Raw genomic sequence first — 15,411 nt, forward strand, 5'->3', positions numbered from 1 at the left:
CTGTAGTGTGGTGACCTGAACTGTGCTCCAGGTGTGGCAAGCCAATGCTTTTCTTAAAGTTGGAACTTGACCTTCCTGTTCATATGTCATTGAAAGCAAATTGAATTAGCACAACACATTAAATGATACAAATCATACAGAGAAAATTGTGAAAAGAGGAAGAGGGAATTTCAATTACAAATAAAGCAATGGCAAAAGAACAAGGACCTTTGTCTGTAATGTGAATTTAGTGGCCACTGGTAGTGAAAAGAAGAGTTCAGGTTCTACAATTCAATTGAACTTCTTTTCTCTGAGCACACATTCCACGTTACCAAATAATCCGTGATGTTTTTTGGCTGTGTCGTGAACTGTCATACCTATGAAGTTTGTGATGAATTAACCTGTCAAGTTCACCAATGAAGATGAGCAGAACACTATTGCTGGTGCATGAGCTAAGATATTTCAAGCCAATATTTGGCAGAGCTATTTTTGAAAAAAAAAATGGATGAATATTAATGCTGTACACCAAGATAATTGTATATCTTTCAGCAATGGGCCTCAGGCATTTTGCATTCTTTACTGATTATTTGTGAAGGAAATGAAAACTGTCATTGACTTTATAAATATTCCTTTGAATAGATTACATACATATGTATCATGAAATACCAATAGTCTAGGAGGATAACTTTAAACTATTATCCAATCAGGAACTTAACATGATTGAATGTATACCCTATATGACTTTGCCCTTCCCTGAAATCAGTGAAGAAAATATTTTTAATGTGTAAAACTCAATTCAATTCAGTTAGCTTCTAATCACCCATAATGTCATCCCGATATGTTCAGATTAATAATTGTTATGTTTCTATTTTTTTAACCACAGAATGATTTCATCAGTAAAGATGTGTTCATTGTCTTCTTTCAAGGTGAACAGTTTAAAAACAAAGTGAAAAAGATATGTGATGGGTAAATATTCAATGAGCATTGCAATGAATAAATTACTTCCATGGAAGAATTATTGAAGACTAAGCTTAAAAAATTCCTTTCCCTTTTTATTGCAGGTTCCATGCCACACTATATCCTTGTCCAGAAACACTACATGAAAGAATGGAAATGAGTGTCGGTGTAAATATGCGAATTGAGGATATTCACATGGTACGTTTGGAAGTATGTTACCCAGAAATGGAGAGGTAGATTCACTCTCTGGGCCTCCACGACCAGGTTCTCAGCAGGTTAATCTCATCTCATTTGTCATTGAGGAAAATTCTGCAGGGTAATTTGTGATTTGTGAGACTCAGATGCTGAACCCATAATGAGCATGGTCCAAAAATACTCATGGAATGTAATCAATGAGTCCAAACCTTTAGCCACAGATTGAGTTTTCCTTGAAGGGTAAAGGAAAAAGGTGGAATCAGCCTTCATTCTCACCACCATTCCCTGTGAGGTCCCTCAATGGTCCAGCATCACTCAGGATCTAAATGTAAAAATTGCACTGTATATGACATAATTCATTGAGAGTACCTGCTGAATGTCAGGCATTTTTTGTGGTCTGGTTAACTGAGGTAGATGAAGAAAACAAAACTCCTAATGGACTTATGTGATGCCCAATATTCCATTCCTCCCACCGTGTAATGTAATGCATTGTAATGACAAATGATGAGAAAGTTTCCCACCCTACTATTTTTGACGGAGTTTCCCGCCCCCAATATTTTTGATTTAACTTCCCCTGATACTTGGGGTATACTTTTTGGGGTCAATTTTACAAGTCTGATTTTGACTTCCAATGCACACATGGAGTATGGAATCCCATTCTTCTTATTATTGCTGTAAATATATTCTCTTTCACAGATCCATTAACTCCTCTTAAATTCCTTTGCACACTTTCCTATGATGTCCAGTGGCCTATTCATCGACCAGCAGGACTTTGGGCTGTGGGAGGAACCCAGAGGGCCTGTTGAAAATGTGTGAACTCCTACTGGAGGTCAAGAAGCAACCTGGGTTGTTGATATTATGAGGCAGAAGCTTTAACTCAAGCGCTGACTTGTGTCATCTGAGCTGTCGGTTAAATTACTAAATCAGATATACCATCTCCAACTTGTCATAGTTTCACCTTTTTTAATATGATGATCACAGTAAATAGGAAACCACATTGGGAGATATAAAATCTGTTAAAGCATCGCTGCATAAAAATTTTATTGCCAATTGAAGGTACAAGAAGAAATTTATTTGGCTGTTGTGTAGTAATTGCACAGAGAATATCAGGTTCTTGGCAATTATTACAGGACAAGAATTTCTGGGAGAAATTCAGATGGAATTGGATGGCAAAGAATATTAAAGGTTGATCAGGAAAAGAAAGGAAACATATGGAAGGTAGAGACAAGGGAGTTCTTAAAGAAAATAGAGTACACATAGGAGAAAATGAGAAAGAAATTAGAAGGGAAAAAGGATTGTGAAATATCTTTGGTAAGTAAGATGAAAGAGAATCCTAAGATTTTATGTACATCAGGAGCAATAGGGTATTCAAGGAAAGTGCAGGTGCCTGAAGGGCTATGTCTGGACCCAAGTGATGTCAGTGAGGTCCAAAAGGAACATTTCTCATCTATATTCACCAAGGGGAAGGAAAGGGAGAATTATGAGTTAAATCAGGGATGGATAAGTGGAACAAGTCAGTTTTAAGAAGGAGATGTTCTATATGAAGGAATGAAAAAGGGCAGATAAATCCCCAGGGGCATATCCCAGGTTGCTAAGGGAAACAAGGGAGGAAATTAGCTTCTGTTAGACAGATGTTAAGTGCCAAAAAGAAGGGCAGTAGGGATAAGCCAGGTTAAGTGTTACAGCTGATGAGAATTACGTCAGTGGTAGAGAAATCCTTAGAAAAAAATTCTAAATTTTAGGAATAATGTACATTTGGAAGGGGGGGCTGATTGGGGATAGTCACGTGGCTTGTCCTACAAATATCTTGTCCTACAAATTTGATTGTATTTTTGGAGGAGGTTAATTAAGAACATTCACAGAGGAAGGGCAGTAGATGTTGCCTGTATGGAAAATATAAGCCATTTGACAAGAACCTTTTTGGTAGACTGGTGCAAAAAGCTCAAGGGATTCAAAACAATCTGGCAAATTGGATTGTGAGTGTCATTACTAATACTAAGAAGAAGGCGCTTTAGGAAGTTGAATGTGGATAAGTCTCCTGGACCAGATGGAATATACTCCAGGGTTCTGAAAGAGGTCGCTGAAGAGATTGTGAATGTATTAGTAATGATTTTTTCAGTAATTGTTAGGGGGTACAGATCAATTCAATGTTCATACTTTTGTGCTTTGTCCAGCCGGAACATTACACGCTGTTCTTCTAGTTTTCATGGGTCCTCACCAATGGGCATTGAACAATAGAGAAGCCTGAGGACAGGCAGGCTGGTATGGAAATGAAAGGGGAGCTGAAATGACACAGAGCTAGGAGCTCAAAATGGTGACTCCAGACTCCAGACAGAGTGCAGATGATCTGTAAAATGGTCACCCTAGTCCACACATGTCCCGCCCAACCCCCCACCGCAGCGCGGCCTGGCCGGTGTCAGGGGAAGCCAAGGCCGCTTCCCAGCACCCGAAACCCCAGTGGCACAGCGTTTCTTGGAGCTGCAGATGGAGTCGGGACGCCGGAAGGAAGATTGGGGCTCCCCGCCAGGCGATGGGGGCGCCGGCCGCCGGCCGCCCTGCGCCTTCCCACCGGACCAGTGGCGGGTGCCTGGAGTACACATGGAGAGCGAGGCTGGTCGGGCAGGTAGGGTGGAACCCCCCCGCCAATCTCGTGAGTGGCGTGGGCTGGATCGGGATTAGCCACGCTCACCTGCTCCTCCACCGCTGACTGGGATCCCAGCGCGGTCCTGAGCGCGGAGACTGCCCTGGAAAGGTCCTGGGACACCGGCACAGAAAGAAGAGCAGGGTCCATAGAACATTACAGATCAGAAACAGGCCCTTCGGCCCTTTGACTTTACCTCATGAAAACCCAACACTGGAAAAACTCAGCGGGTTAAACCGTATCCTTTATCCAGCAGAGAGGTACCTGACAATGTTTGGCCCTTGATCCCCCTCATCAATGTATGAGCGAAAGTCTGTGGTTGTCGTAAAAACACCAGAAGGGGGAAACTCAGCAGGTCAAGGGAGGTCCGGGAGAAACTCAGCAGGTCAAGGGAGGTCCGGGAGAAACTCAGCAGGTCAAGGGGGGTCCGGGAGAAACTCAGCAGGTCAAGGGGGGTCCGGCAGAAACTCAGCAGGTCAAGGAGGGTCCGGGAGAAACTCAGCAGGTCAAGGGGGGTCCAGCAGAAACTCAGGGGGGGCCTGACCTCGCCAGGACCGTTGCCCACTCCCCCTCCCTGCCGCAGGCCGACCCGCGACTCACGGTGACGGGGCCGCTGATCTGCCGAGATGCCGCCCTGCAGCGAGAGCCGATGTCCCCGCACTGTCGTTGTCCAACCCGCTCGCCCGCAAACCCCGCCCTCCCGCACACAGGCCTGAGTAAGTATTATGAACTTTAATCTCAGGATAAAACGATCTTCCAATAGTTTCATGTCACAGGGATAAATATATTCCTGGTTAAAAATGGTCCTGCACCTGGATACACGCTCATTAGGCATAAAACTTGAAAAGTGTGTAAATCAAAGGATATCTGTACCAATGGAAGAAGGGCATGGCAAATAACCCTGCTAGAGTTCATGCCCACAATCAGTCACCCATTTGATTGTTTCACGAATCATGTTATTCTCCCACACTCTCAATAGCCCTCAGATTTTACTATTCGACAGCACACTAGCAACATTTGACAAATCCTTTATAGAGAAATATTATTTATTGAATATTTTATTTCTCATTTGTTAATGCTTCTGGAAAGAATTTATCCAAAACTATTATTAAACATTTATTTTAATAAGAAAAAGTTTAACATTACATATGTTGAAAGAAGAGAAAACATGCAGATGTTGTTGAAAATTTTCAATAAATATTTAGTTCGGCCCTCGACTTAGTCCAAGTTTTTAATTTTGGCCCTCCGTGAATTTGAGTTTGACACCCCTGCCCTAGTCTATACATTTCCATGGGTGACCTTTATATTTAAACTTAAATTTCTATTAAGCATTTTAATGCATAATAGATAAAAATCTTGCTAAGCAAGAGCTACATATTTGTATGCATATGTAAAAATGAAGTAAAGGAAATGATTCACTGGTTCATCGAGTATGCTTAACCCTGTAATGCCTTTGCGACACGATCCCTTGCCATTATCTAATCTGCTGACTGACACAAAGTAAACAGATAAATACAGACTCAACCTGTGAAAACCTTGATAATACCTCTTAGACCTCTTCAGGTGTTTAAAAACTGTGCCAAGAATCTTTTTTTTAAATCATTTTCATCCACTTGCCTTTGATTTAATGCAATCTCCATCCCAACCAAGAATAGATCTTGCTCATTCCTAAAGTCTGGCATTGTATCAGCACTGCATAATTCAGTGAGACATTCCTAAGGCTCATTGCTCTCTGGGAAAAGTATCATCTAACAACATCTAGCTTGTTTTGTGTTCCTAAAAGCCAATTCAATGCCATTACTAGAGTTTTATCCTTTCTGCATAAGGCTTAAAACTCCAATTCGAGAAAAAGATAAAGCATGTAGCATTTCTCTCAGCTGGGTACAAAATGCAGCAAATAGTTTGCTATTAGAAGGTAAACGCATTGCAGTATTTCCTGTGTTTTTGAAATTCATTTTAGATGATTATATTGAAAGATATAAAATTGCATTTCATTAAATGTTCGTTGGGCAGTAACCTCCTTTGAAGAAGACCGCAGAGCCCACCTCACTGACAAAAGACAAAGGAGGAAAAACCCAACACCCAACCCCAACCAACAAATTTTCCCCTGCAACCGCTGCAACCGTGTCTGCCTGTCCCGCATCGGACTTGTCAGCCACAAACGAGCCTGCAGCTGACGTGGACATTTACCCCTCCATAAATCTTCGTCCGCGAAGCCAAGCCAAAGAAATGTAACTAACTTTTGTTAGGAGAGGAAATTTGAAAGTTGTGCCTCTTTATTAGTATTATCTTTCATTTTGCAAAGGGTTCCCGAAATTGTCCCAAGTACATCTCCAAAACAATCTTTATTTTGTTTCAAGGTCAAATTTTCTTTACGTTTTGACATCAAAAGCAAGTTCTCTGAATATTTTGAATATAGACTGATTTAAAGTTGAAATTCTCTGGTCAATTTGTGTTCTCAAATCATCCAGACCACCCTACACACTTAGCCAAAGTTGAGTCAACGTAATTTCATTAGGTTCCAGCTTATTCTATAGTAAGGGGAGGGTACTCAATCATTAATGATGCTTTCTATATTAGTTCAGTTTTGTCAAGATATGCTATCAATAATTGGCAGAGATTACCAAAGCAATAAAACTGAAAAAGCTCAAATTTAAAAATGCTGGAAGAGAGGTACTTAAATGGAGAACATAAAACATAGAACATTCTTCTTCTTTGGCTTGGCTTCGCGGACGAAGATTTATGGAGGGGGTAAAAAAGTCCACGTCAGCTGCAGGCTCGTTTGTGGCTGACCAGTCCGATGCGGGACAGGCAGACACGATTGCAGCGGTTGCAAGGGAAAATTGGTTGGTTGGGGTTGGGTGTTGGGTTTTTCCTCCTTTGCCTTTTGTCAGTGAGGTGGGCTCTGCGGTCTTCTTCAAAGGAGGCTGCTGCCCGCCAAACTGTGAGGCGCCAAGATGCACGGTTTGAGGCGTTATCAGCCCACTGGCGGTGGTCAATGTGGCAGGCACCAAGAGATTTCTTTAGGCAGTCCTTGTACCTTTTCTTTGGTGCACCTCTGTCACGGTGGCCAGTGGAGAGCTCGCCATATAATACGATCTTGGGAAGGCGATGGTCCTCCATTCTGGAGACGTGACCCATCCAGCGCAGCTGGATCTTCAGCAGCGTGGACTCGATGCTGTCGACCTCTGCCATCTCGAGTACCTCGACGTTAGGGGTGTGAGCGCTCCAATGGATGTTGAGGATGGAGCGGAGACAACGCTGGTGGAAGCGTTCTAGGAGCCGTAGGTGGTGCCGGTAGAGGACCCATGATTCGAAGCCGAACAGGAGTGTGGGTATGACAACGGCTCTGTATACGCTTATCTTTGTGAGGTTTTTCAGTTGGTTGTTTTTCCAGACTCTTTTGTGTAGTCTTCCAAAGGCGCTATTTGCCTTGGCGAGTCTGTTGTCTATCTCATTGTCGATCCTTGCATCTGATGAAATGGTGCAGCCGAGATAGGTAAACTGGTTGACCGTTTTGAGTTTTGTGTGCCCGATGGAGATGTGGGGGGGCTGGTAGTCATGGTGGGGAGCTGGCTGATGGAGGACCTCAGTTTTCTTCAGGCTGACTTCCAGGCCAAACATTTTGGCAGTTAAGGCAGGTATACGTTTAAGCTAATTAAAGCCTGTTATACAGTCTGTGGGCTTTGTGTCAGAATCATTCACACAGCAGCGCTCACAATTTAATTAGCTTAAAATTGAAAGGACCATGGAGAAGTTCCTCACCATTGAGAGGCTGGATATCGATCCTCAACACCCGGATGTTGAGGATAAAGTATGCTGGAGATCTGAAAGCATGCAATCGAGGCGATCATCCACGCTGAGGTCATCAACACCAACCAGAAGACACTTATGGTTCTTCACACCAAGTTGGACCCACGCACTTTCCAAGCTCTCCGAGACTGTATGGATTTAGAACCAGTGATGGTCGTCCTGGAAGACATGTACCAGCCCCCAACGAAAATACTCTATGCCTGGTACCTGCTCAGCATCAGGATACAGCAGCCAGGTGAGAGAGCAGATGCTTACCTGGGGACACTGTGAAAACTAGCACATCCATGCATGATTGAAGCTGGGGTGACTGCTGGGGAGGTGGAGCAACTCGTCTGTGATGCCTGCAGTTGAGGGTGACTCGACAGAGACTGTTGGAGGAGAATAATACCTCCCTTACCAGGATCATGGAAGGTCTGCTCCCTAGAAGCTTCTGCTCACCATGTAGAGGACTTCGATGCTCACCTCGCCCAACCTCTGGCCAAGCCAGCACCGATGATAGCAGTCGCTGATGGGCCCCATGTTGAAGAGACGATCACCGCCGCCGAAGCAGTCCACTACTCTAAGTACTGTGAGTCCTGGAGTGGGTCAGACAGGCACTCCCAAAAGAACTGCCTTGTGAGGAAATTGCATGGCTCCTGATGCGGCAAGAAAGGCCACTTCGCTAAAGTGTGCCTCTCCAAACACACTGGGAGTGCTGCAGCCCTCCACGACCAGCCGGGAGCCCTTTCCCACTCACTGGACGCCCCCACGTGCAGATGCTGGGCAGCGCCATTACTCTGCCAGCCACTTCCACCTGTACTGACGATATCATTTTAGCCCAGCCGTCCAACCACGCCATCATCATGTGCTCACCATGGGTGCCACTATCATTCATTGTCCAGCTTCTGCCTGCACTGGTGACATACTTCCACCCACACTGATGACATCACTTCCAGTTGATTTGCCTGACCATGCCAACGTCATGTGCATCTCCTGGGCACCACCATCATGGGCCAGCCAACCCCCGACCACCCCAACTCGCCTGACTTGCCGACTGGATGACATGGTCAACATGCGTGTGTGCAAAACTGCACACTTATTGCATCCCATGCTCTGAAAGACACCCTCTGGCCACTACTTGCCACAACCATCAGGGAGCAGCGACTCGGACCCTGAGGTGGTCGTAGCATTCACCACACAAATGGAGGACATTCCCCATGGACTCGGGTGCTCTATGATGGACATCACTATTAATGGGAAGGTAATAAAATGCCTGTTTGATAGCAGTAGTACTGAGAGCTTTGTGCATCCAAATGTGGTCCGCACGCTGAAACTCAAAGTATACCCAACGAACTTCGCTATCGCTTTCACAGCCCAGGATCACTCCGTCACGGCACTAGGGTGCTGCTTGGTGAACTTGACAGTGGGTGGGGGGGGGAGCATACCAAGGGTTCAGGGGTACTGGTCATGCCCAAGCTCTGTTCCCCAGTTATCCTGGGACTAGACTTCTAGTGTCACCTCAACAGCCTCACCCTTAATTTCGGTGGCCCTCTCCCCCCACTCCCCATCCACAGAACAAAGTCTAGTGACTGCACCCAGTTCACCTGTGGGCTCTCCATCCTCCATCCCTCTTCAACTACCTGATGTCAGTCTGTAATCCCATAGCTGCCAAGAGCAGGCACAACTGTGCAGCCGACAGAATCTTTATCAAAGCAGAGGTGAGGCAGCTTCTGGTGGAAGGAGTTATAGAGTCCAATACCAGCCCCTGGAGAGCACAAGTCCTTGTTGTAAAAAGGGACAGCAAACTGAGGATGGTCATCGACTATAGCCAGACCATCAACCGGTACACCCAGCTGGATGCCAACCCCCGTACCCCGAATAGCCGATATGGTCAACAAGATAGCCCAGTACATGCCTACCACCAGCTCCCCATCCATGCCAGGATAAACCTTATACCACCTTTGAGGCAGACAAGCACCTGTACCAGCTCTAGTAGTTTCCATTTTGAGTCACAGATGGAGTCTCCAGGTTTCAACGGGAGATGGACCACATGGCACAATCTAAGAGCGACCTTCCTGTACTTGAACATATGCAGCCATGACCAGCAGGACCACAATGCCAACCTGGAGAGATTTCTCCAGATGGCTGAGGCACTGAAACTCACTTACAAGGAGAGGTGTGTGTTCAGCACCACCTACTTCGCCATCCTGGGTTGCATCGTGGAACATGGTGTCATTCATCCAGACCCTGAACGCATGCATCCACTAATGGAACTACGCCTTCCCCACATGCTCAAGGCCCTCCGCAGATACCTAGGGCTCTTCTCTTACTACTCCCAGTGGGTACCCCGCTTCTCAGACAAGGTCCGTGCACTGGCCCAAGCCACCATTTTTCTCCCCCCCTGCGAAGGCACAAGCAACCTTTGCTTGCATCAGGCAGGACATCGCCAATGCCGCAATGCATGCCGTGGATGAGACCACCCCATTCCAGGTGGAGTGCGATGCCCCCTGATGTTGTCCTCACTGCCACCCTCAATCAAGGGGCAAACTTGTGGCCTTTTTCTCCAGGACCCTTCACAGTTCAGAGCTCAGACACTCCGCCATCATAAAGGAGGCCCAGGCAATCGTGGAAGCAGTCTGCCACTGGCTGGTAAAAGGTTCACCCTCCTCACTGACCAATGCACAGTGGCATTCATGTTCAGCACCACCCACAGAGGCAGATCAAAAGCGACAAGCTCTTGCACTGGAGAGTCCAGCTGCCCACAAACTTGTGGCCTTTTTCTCCAGGACCCTTCACAGTTCAGAGCTCAGACACTCCGCCATCATAAAGGAGGCCCAGGCAATCGTGGAAGCAGTCTGCCACTGGCTGGTAAAAGGTTCACCCTCCTCACTGACCAATGCACAGTGGCATTCATGTTCAGCACCACCCACAGAGGCAGATCAAAAGTGACAAGCTCTTGCACTGGAGAGCCCAGCTGCCCACTTTCAGCTACGACATCCAGTATAGGCCAGGGAAGCTCAGTGACGCCCCCGATGCCCTGTCCCAGGACTGCCCCAGGGTGCAGTTCGAACAGCTTCAGGTGCTGCACAACACACTTTGCCACCTGGGCGTCACTCGCCTGTACCACTTAATTAAGTCTTGAAACCTCCCCTTCACCGTCCAAGAAGTGTGGACCATGACTGAGTCCTGCAGGGTCTTTGCAGATGTTTCTTCCGCCCACCACAGGCCAATGTAGTGAAGGCCACTCATTCCTTCGAGTGACTCATTATTGACTTCAAGGGACCACTGCCTTACACAAATAAGAATGTCTATTTCCTCTCGGTGATAGACGAATACTCCCGTTTTCCCTTCGCCATCCCTTACCCTGACACCTCCACTATCTCCGTTATCAAGGGGCTGGCGCAGATCTTCACCATGATTAGATACTCGGCATTTATCCACAGCAACTGGGGGTCCAGCTTCATGAGTGAGGAGCTGCACCAGTACCAGACGGTGCGAGGCATTGCGGCTAGTCACATGACTAGCTACAACCCCAGGGGCAATGGGCAGATGGAGTGTGAAAATGGGGTAATCTGGAAAGCAGTCCTCCTGGCCCTGAGGTCGAAAGGATGGTCCATCAACTATTGGCAAGAGGCCCTACCTGGGGCACACCACGCCATGCATTCACTCCTGTGTACAGCTATCAATCAGATCCCTCACGAACACCTTTTCTCCTTTCCTAAGAAATCAGCGACTAGCATTTCCCTGCCAGCTTGGCTGACATCTCCGGGACCAGTACTCCTCCACAAACACATGAGGACCCACAAATCCAAACCCCTGGTCGACCAGGTGCACCTCCTCCATTCAAATCTAAATTACACCTGCATCAGGTCCTCCAAAGGAGTGAGGACACCATCTAGACCAAGGACCTGATACCAGCAAGTGCCCAGCTCTCTCATTCCCAGGCATCCCTGGCCCATCCAGGTCCCCTGGGAACTGACACCCTCTCTCCACTTCTCCAGAGGGCCCCATTCTCCACAGACCCACCCCAGACCTACATTCCCTCTCTGTTAGACACCATCCTGCCCACACCACCGGCTACCTCAGACATAGCCAACCCTCAGCAATCCTGACCCTACCAACCATTAACTAGAAACCTGTCCTGCGATGGACCAGAGGTACTGACGACTGCCAGATCACCTGAACTTGTAGATACTACCCAGTACTGAGGATACCACTCCCCCCCCCACCCCTGAGGACTCATTTTAAGAAGGGTGTGAATGTGGTGATACAACCACTACAACTGGCCACTCTCCTACCAGCCTACTGCAGGAGGCAACCACTGTACCAGCAGGTAGGCAACCTGAGAGGCTGGCCCCATCTGCCAGCTGTTAATCACAGGCTCGTATAAGGACTCAAGCTGGCCCCTTCGGGGGACAGTCAGACACGTGGAGCCAGCAAAGGTACTAAGACTGGTGTACATTTAAGCTAATTAAAGCCTGTTGTACAGTCTGTGGATTTTGCATCAGAATTATTCGCACAGCAGCGGTGACAAGGCATTCCAGGTACCCACAACTCTGTGTAGAAATAATGATGTCTCCCTGTAGGGATGTAATGTATTATGCTGCCTGCTTGCTATTGGTTATGACTGAAGATTGGCTCCACCCTACTGGTATAACAGATGGTATAACTTATTCCACTGGTCAGTGGAGGTGGCTTCTTCTGTTAATAAAAGCCAATAGTATGATACAAGTCTGGTCCTTGCTTATGGCATATCACTCCCCTAAACTTCCTTCCCTACACTTTGTACATGTGTCCTAAATCATATTCCTGCCCTGGGAAACAGGTGCAGGCTGTACACCCTATCTATTGCCTCTCATAATCTTGTAGACCTCTATCAAGTCTTCTCTGAATTCACTGTTGAATTCTGAAGTCTGCAACATAACCAGGCAGAAGATGAGATGTTGTCTTACAAGCTCATATTGGCCTCATTGTAACAATACAGGAAGCCAATGACAGGAAGGTTGGAATGGTGAACTAATGAGGCAGGCAACAGGGAGCTCAGCATTATCCCATGGACTAAACTGTGATACTCCTTAAAGTATTCAACCAATTTGCAATTATGGATAGTTACAAACAAGACAAAATTATGAAAACCAATTGCAGAATACGAGATTGGGAGCATTAGAAATGAATCTCTGCATTGCCTGAAATAAAAAATGGATCCCTAGATATTGGGAGGAAAGAGGTGAAAGGTAAAGTGCGATATCTCCTGTCTCCCAATATTAACCTGCGTAAGTAGGAACAACCTTCCCATAACCATAGATATGCTGGCCAACAGGGAAGCAAAAAGAGTGAAACACTGAAAATCTGCTGGTGCTGTGATTGTAGTAAAAACATAAAAAATACCGGAGGAGTGGACCAGGTTGTTCAGTGTCCATAGGAGGAGTAAAAATGCAGGAGGAACTTGAGGAAGGGCTCAGGCCAAAAACGTTGGATAAGGTGTCCATTCCAAAAGGAGGACATGATCATAGGTTATATATATATATATATATATATATCGATAGATATATATCTATATAGATCTCTCTCTCTCTATATATATAAATATATATATATATGTAGAGAGAGAGAGCTATCTATATATATATATATATATATATATATAGATGTCTATATATAGATATATAGACAGATAGATATATTTATATAGGCACACACGTACACAGTGAGTTTTTTTTAATTGAAACATTTAAACAAACCCTATTGCAAAAACAACAAATGCATGGTAACCTATGGCCATGTCCTTTTTGGAACTTTGGAAATAGCCACCCTAGTTATGTATCTTTTCCTCCTATGGATGCTGCATGACCTGCTGAGTTCCTCTAGCATTTTTTACAGAAGTCTAAAGAATGTTCCAGTGATGAACAGCAGACTCAGTGAAGAATCCTGAGCAAGAGATGCCATTGATTTTTTTTCCCCTTTTGATTTGAATGGAAGGGAACACCTGCAGAGCACCAGGTAATGTTAATGTCCAAAGACTTCTTGATAGTGACTTAGTGCAAAAAATATTTTTCAGGCCTTCAAAGTAAGTTGTTAATTTAGTTGGCTTAAAATGTTTAAAAGTGTTTACAAAAAGTTATGATGTTTTAGATTCTATTCAACAGTATTAGCTTTTCTTATTTACATAGAATTTTTGTAATTCAACTCATTTACCAGAGTTATTTTCATTTTGAAAGTTTTTTTTTAAAGTATTAGTTTGTTTATGAATTTTTCAAAAATATTTCAAAAATATTTGGAGTCTTTAAATTTCAATAATCTGACAGTTCTGGCAAAATCAATCTTTTCTAAGTACAACAGATCTTCCCATTTTGGCAGCAAATGCCTTTTCATTCAGCCAGGACTCATCATCAGCTGATTTATCAGCAAATCCAAGTAGATTCTTGTGTGAGGATCACTAAAGGTAAATCCTAGATATTTCAGAAATCAGTACCAAGTCAACTGCACACACTGTTGAACACATCATCCAGGCCATTGTACTACTAATCAAGTTAATATATATCAGGAATCAGAATCAGAATTTATTATCATGGACATGTCACCAAATTTGTTGTGTAGTAGCAGCATTACAGTGAAAATATTGCTATAATTTTAGTTTTAAAAATAAATAAGTTAGTACAAATTAAGAGAAAGTGAGGTAGTGTCTGTCGATCATTGTCCATTCAGAAATCTGATGGCAGAGGGGAAGAAGCTGTCCTTGTGTCACTGGGTGTTCATCGTCAGGCTCCTGTATCTCCTTTCTAATGGTGCAGTGTGAAGAGGGGATGGCTTGGGTTATGAGGGTTCTTGAGGATAGAGGTTGCTTTCTTAAGACACTGCCTCTTATAGATGTCATTGATGGGTTGAAGATCGATGCTGAGTTCACAACTCTCCGTAGTCTTTTCCTGTCCTGTGCATTGGCACCCCCATACTAGATAGTGATGCCACCCGTCAATACACCTGTAGAATTTTTTTAAATAACCACTCAATTATCTGATCTATTTTCTTCCTGTACCCTTCCTCATTGCCATCTGTGATTCTGCCGACGACCATGGCATCATCGGCAAATTTGTGGATGGCATTTGAATTGTGCCTGGCCACACAGTCATGGGTGCAGAGCAAGTAGAGCAATGGGCTAAGCATGCATCCTTGATGTGTTGATTGACAAAACATGGTCATTCAAATGTTAAATGTCATGCTTCTGATAAGAGTGACACAAAATTTAAAATTTGTCTCTTCTATAGGATGCATAAACTTGTTATATGTTTGTTTTACCTACTAATAGTTCTTTTGTTACACTGAAGAGCTTTTCACCCCTTAGATCAGTTCCTTTTTGTTTATAATTTAATTTATTCTAGGAATGGAATGGGATCTCAGAACTTGATCTAGAAATATAATTGACAATATAAGTGAATTGTGATTTCTTTTCTTGTATTTGACCTGGTTAAATGAAAACTCTGCACTTTACTCTGTAGGTTTCATGGATTTTAAATAGCGTGGTAAAAAATAATTGTCATCCTGAACTTTTGCGAGCAGTCATGCCATCAAGATGAACACAGAAAAAGTGAGATCCAATATAGAAAATACTGAATAATGAGAGCAGTGTCCACAATCAGTGCATGACTCAAGAAACAATGAAAGAAAATAACAAAATTCTGTAGCAATTCAGAACTCAAGGGCATTTGAGAAGCAAAACGATTTCAATTAAAGCTCGAGTTAGTTTGATCAGTCATAACAATGATTACTTTTCAAAATTAATTATTTGAATATTAAGAGGGTGTTCCAAAGTCATGACACGAATGATCAAAATGTTGATCTTTATTTCTATC

General features: G+C 44.4%; 1 protein-coding gene across 1 annotated transcript in view; it reads left to right on the plus strand.

Moving 5' to 3' along the window:
* Positions 1–15,411, plus strand: part of LOC138758627 (V-type proton ATPase 116 kDa subunit a 1-like) — a 135,045-nt gene that overhangs the window by 26,342 nt on the left and 93,292 nt on the right. The window contains exons 7-8 of the mRNA XM_069927904.1: positions 863–945; positions 1,041–1,134. Coding sequence (XP_069784005.1) covers positions 863–945; positions 1,041–1,134 — 177 coding nt within the window. The remainder of the gene's footprint in view (positions 1–862; positions 946–1,040; positions 1,135–15,411) is intronic.

The sequence above is a fragment of the Narcine bancroftii genome, chromosome 1 (genome assembly GCF_036971445.1).
Source record: "Narcine bancroftii isolate sNarBan1 chromosome 1, sNarBan1.hap1, whole genome shotgun sequence".
Classification (NCBI taxonomy): domain Eukaryota; kingdom Metazoa; phylum Chordata; class Chondrichthyes; order Torpediniformes; family Narcinidae; genus Narcine; species Narcine bancroftii.